The sequence below is a fragment of the Chondrus crispus genome, genomic scaffold (genome assembly GCF_000350225.1).
Source record: "Chondrus crispus Stackhouse genomic scaffold, scaffold_806, whole genome shotgun sequence".
Lineage (NCBI taxonomy): Eukaryota > Rhodophyta > Florideophyceae > Gigartinales > Gigartinaceae > Chondrus > Chondrus crispus.
Genome location: NW_005178836.1, coordinates 1 through 5,070, shown reverse-complemented (window position 1 = coordinate 5,070; position 5,070 = coordinate 1). Strand labels below are relative to the sequence as shown.

Genomic DNA, 5,070 nt, shown 5'->3' with positions numbered 1-5,070 from the left:
AAGCGCCGAGGCCTCTCACGAACCCCGCCCCGACCCCCCCGTCCAAACACGGTGAGGCACTAGAGCACGCATTCCATCATTGGCACATGGTACTAAACCATGTGCGACCTGCCACCATCCAAACCATGGCACGACAAGGACTGCTCCCCAACATCCCACCCTCCCTCGCACGTTACGCCCCACGTATCACGTGCTCAAGTTGTGCGCACGCCAAGCAACGACTTCGCCCACACAAGCCGACTGCCCACCACTACCCAACGGGCTTCTCACTTAGTAGTGATATATGTGGCCCGATTGCACCCCCCTCTCACCAGCAAAACAAATACATCCTAACGGTCCTCGACACAAAGACACGGTACCTCATTACCGACTTTCTGCCGAACCGTGCGCAAACACCACAACGCCTCGATTTCATCCTAAATGCAATCAACAAGCAAACGGGCCACCAACCCCGAATCATACGCACCGATAACGCACTCGAGTACCTCTCTGCCACAGCCATCCAAACATACACCAAGCACAACACAAGCCACTCTCCCACCATCCCCTACACCCCTCAAGAGAACAGCCTTGCAGAGAGGATCAACAGTACACTACTGAATGCAGCTCGAGCTGCTCTGCATCACAGTGAGCTCCCTCAACACCACTGGGAGGACGCAGTGCGAGATGCAACATTTAAATACAATCACACCATGCATCACAGCACACACGCCCTCCCCGCCACCCAATGGCACCAATCGGTGCCACAAATCACCCAATTTCACATCTTTGGACAATTAGGCACCACCCCTGACCCCCGCCAGCGCACCACAACCCTCTCCAAGCTGCACTCACGCTCCCGCACCGTACGGTACCTCTACCCTACCGACGATCGCCACATCATGGCACTGGACGTCAACACGAGCAAAACTCACCGAATACGCACAGTGGACTTCCACCCCTACTTCCGCACACAAGACCCCAAAATGACCTCCGCCGCCGCCTTCAAGGCGCACACCCCCCACCGTACACCAGACGAGCTATCGGTCTCCACGCCTGCCCCCCTCAACCGCGGGCAAGCACGAAAATACCCCGATGCAGACCTCTGGTCCACCGCTCACAACCAGGAGCTCGATGCGCTCGACACAAAGCGTGTCATACAGTGGACACCCGACCACCTACTCCCGCGAAATACGCGCCTCATTCCCCTTACGATGGGGTACCGCTACAAGCGCGACAAAAACGGCAACGTCACGAAACGAAAAGCGCGCTGCGCGGCTCGAGGAGACACAATGCTGCCAAACGTTCATTACGATCCCGAACGTACTACAACCTACATGGCAGATAAGTCCTCGGTACGCCTGCTATTCGCCATTGCCGCAGCCCACAACCTCCTCATTGAACACATCGACATTGAGGCCGCGTACCTCCACGAGGACTTCGACCACAATGGGGAAAAGCCTGTATACGTCCGTCAGCACCCCCGCTTCGACGGAACGTACAAGCACAAATGCAAAGGAGGTAAACTAATCAAGAACCTCTATGGCACCCCGCAAGCAGGATTCACATACCTGCAAGCCGTGTTCGGCCTCCTCACCAAGGACGGCTTTCACCAATCCGAGGCAGACACCTGCCTCTTCCACAAAATATCCCCTTCCTCGGCCACATTCGTGGCGATCAGCATGGACGACTTTACCGTCACAGCGACCACACAAGCGCTGCTCGACGATTTCGCAAACCTGCTGACAAAGGCGTACACCATAAAGCGCCTCGGTGAACCCCGCACGCTGCTCGGATGGACAGTACAGCGCACCGCCAACGGCGCGCTGCACATATCCCAGCCCACCGCCACCGCATGCATCCTGCGAAAAGCAGAGATGCATATCGCCAACGGTAAGCCCACCCCGTACCAGGACGGAATCCGCCTCCACGGACCCACGGACCAAGATGAGCCTCTTTCAAAACACCCCCAACTGAAAGAGTACCAACAAATCCTCGGTGACCTCAGATACATCGCCGACTCCACGCGCCCAGACATTTACTTTGTCATCAACCGCCTGTCCGTCGCCGCCAAAGCCCCGACAACCCGGCACTGGAATGCCCTCAAACGCGTCCTCCGGTACCTCCGTCACACTCCCCAGCACGGGCTCCTCTTCCCCGCTGCTAACATCCCCCTGCAAGTCAGTAACACCGCTGACAAACCCATCTCCAACACCCCCCTGCTCACGTCATACTCGGACGCCGACCACGCGGCAGATGTCACCGACCGGAAATCAATATCTGGCATCGTCCACCTATACAATGGCACTCCGATATGCTGGGCATCTATGAAACAGAGCATCACGGCCCTCTCCACGTGCGAGGCGGAATACGTTGCCGCCACCGCCGCAGTGCAACAAACTGCATGGCTTCGCCGGACCCTCCAAGATATCCGCATGCTCAGCCCCCACCCCACCCCCTTCTTCATGGACAACCAATCTGCCATTCGCGTCGCACGAAACACGGGACCGACCAAACGCCGCAAGTTCATTGATCTCCGGCACCATTTCTTGTCCCATCACGCACGCAACGGCAACATCGTCCTGAAGCACGTCCCGAGCGAAGACATGCTCGCGGATATATTCACGAAGCCGCTACGATCGGAGCCGTTCCGAAAGCTCACGGCGAAGCTCCAAATCGTCGCCGCCGCCCCCCCACCCCCCGCGCAGCACGACCACACAGCGACGGGGGGAGTGTCATGATTCCCATGTCCAATTTATGTCGCTATGCGGCCGTCCTGCGCCCTCTGTCATGATTCACTGTCATGATTCCCATGCACAGCTCACACACCTGTACCACGCACACACGTAGCACAGATGTAGCTCCCCAGGCAGCGCCGCCGCCACCGGCGCCGCTCCCCTTCTTAGTCGCACACGGTCCGTCTCCCTCAGTAAACTCGGTCATCGTTCCTTGCACCACAAAATTGATTCCAATACCCTACAACCTAACCCCCCAATTTCTCCAGTTAACGTTCCGCACCGCCCACATCCTGCCCAACCCGCCCAACCCGTGCTGGAAACCGGGATCGGGAGCGCAACACACCCGGAATGTAGAATCGATAAACATACCTCCAGACTCCCGGCCGAAACACGTTTCACACTTAAAAAATGCAGACACGCACCGGCGCACCGACGCTCCTCTCCCGGCAGCGGCGGAGAGCGCGGAAAGCGCGGAGGGCGCGGAGAGCGTGGAAAGATTGGAGATGGCAGGGACAGTAGGGACGGTGGGAGATTACAGAGAATGGGAATTCATGGGAGAGGGCGAAAATGTCGGCAAAAATATGTCGTAAGTGCACGTACCCAGGGCGCGTGTTCTCAACGTGGACACGTTTCACATCCGGATCTCGAACACCTGACGCGGTGGAGATTGCATCACAGCCATGTAGTGTACTGTGCGCGTGTGGAGGTGAAGGTACCTACTTTTAAAAAAGTAATGTTTAACCAAAGTGCACAATGGTGCGGTGAGCGATGATCGCTCACACGCAGAAGCGAGTTTTTTACTTGTTCAATTCACTGTAACATGCAAGCCGCGGACAACCTTCAAATTATAGAAGCAATGTTGATTGCGAGGACAAATGCATACCTTTAAATACCGTTGGTATCCACACTGTGTCGCCGCAGAGTCCGCTGTTTGGGAGAGGGGAGTTCGTGGCAGAGTGGACAACCGGTTGCTGGTGGTGCAGTTGACACTCTGCGCCTGCGAGGCCCTGGGTTCGATTCCCGCCCAGTGCCCAACTTGGTTGCGTGCCCAACTTGGTTGAGCCACTTGGGCACCCAACCAAGTTGGCCCGGGCAAAATTCGTACCATACCTAGTTACTTAGTTACTTTCTTTTTTTACTTTCTTCCTACCTTCTTCCTACCTTCTTCCTACTTTCTTCCTACTTTCTTCCTACTTTCTTCCTATTTTCTTCCTACTTCTTTCTGTTCTCTTTCTGTTCTCTTTCTGTTCTCTTTCTGTTCTCTTTCTGTTCTCTTTCTGTTCTCTTTCTGTTCTCTTTCTGCTTTCTTTCTATTGCCTTTTTATTGTATTTTTATTGTATTTGTATTGTTCCTCCTCTCCTCACCAACCTCGTCTTGTCTATGTTCATCTACTTGTTCGTCTCCGTTTCGATTGAGTTCAAACGCGCACGGGTCTTAGCGACAAACACTTTTCTCTCTCCTCTCGCTAAACATATTCCTTTTACACATTACGCAATCCAAATACTCTACAACTAAGCCTTTCGCCCTTCCGACGTCTCTTCCCGCTGCCGTCCCCCCCCTCCCCAAATCCATCATCCCGCACACTGCCTCTTGCTCACGAGACCTCCCTCACTCGCTACGCTCCCTACTGCCTGCCATCTCGGCTTCCCGGCCCGCACAGCAGCCCGAGGCGTTAGCGATGACGTCCCCACGTCCCCACGTCCCCACGTTAACACGTTCCCCACGTTCCCCACGTCCCCACGTTCCCACGTTTTTACCCTCCCCCGTAGTACACAGCCCAAAATGTGGCGTTCCGAAGTCCGCGACAGGAAGCAGCGGGACCAGCGAAATGCGTGGAATCAGGGGAGGCGGAATGCAAATTGATCGTATGCATTTAATTGGTTGGATCTGTCCCGTATGGGGCACAGTGACGTCATTTGTCGAGGGGTTTCGGACCCTGGAAACCGGGATCGGGAGCGGAAGACACCCGGAATCTGGAATCGATGAACATGCCTCCAGACGTCCGGCTGAAAACACGTTTCACACTTACTGACAAATGCAGACACGCACCGAGGGTCCTTCCAGGCAGAAATAATGCTTGAATCACGATCTCACCTGCGCTCATGCGCTCATGCGCACGTCAGATCATCCACTCACTGTCTGTCTCTCCTACGATAAATGTCGACTCTCACTTCCACCCTCAGACAAATGCACCTCTGTACATCCACAGGACAAACACATGTGATGCACCGGACTGTGCGCCTCCCTTTCCCTTCCCGACATGCACCTTAACCCACCGCACCGACCGCACCGATCGCACAGAACGCACAGAACGCACAGACGCCTCCGACACAACCGCTTCAACCTCGGCTT

At 55.5% G+C, this 5,070-nt stretch overlaps 1 protein-coding gene across 1 annotated transcript; it reads left to right on the top strand.

The window, feature by feature from the left end:
- Positions 1–3,592: 3,592 nt before the first annotated feature.
- On the top strand, positions 3,593–3,778 carry CHC_T00001005001 (hypothetical protein). The gene has a single exon (XM_005711975.1). The coding sequence runs from the start codon at positions 3,593–3,595 to the stop codon at positions 3,776–3,778; it is 186 nt and encodes a 61-aa protein (XP_005712032.1).
- The last annotated feature ends 1,292 nt before the right edge of the window (positions 3,779–5,070 follow it).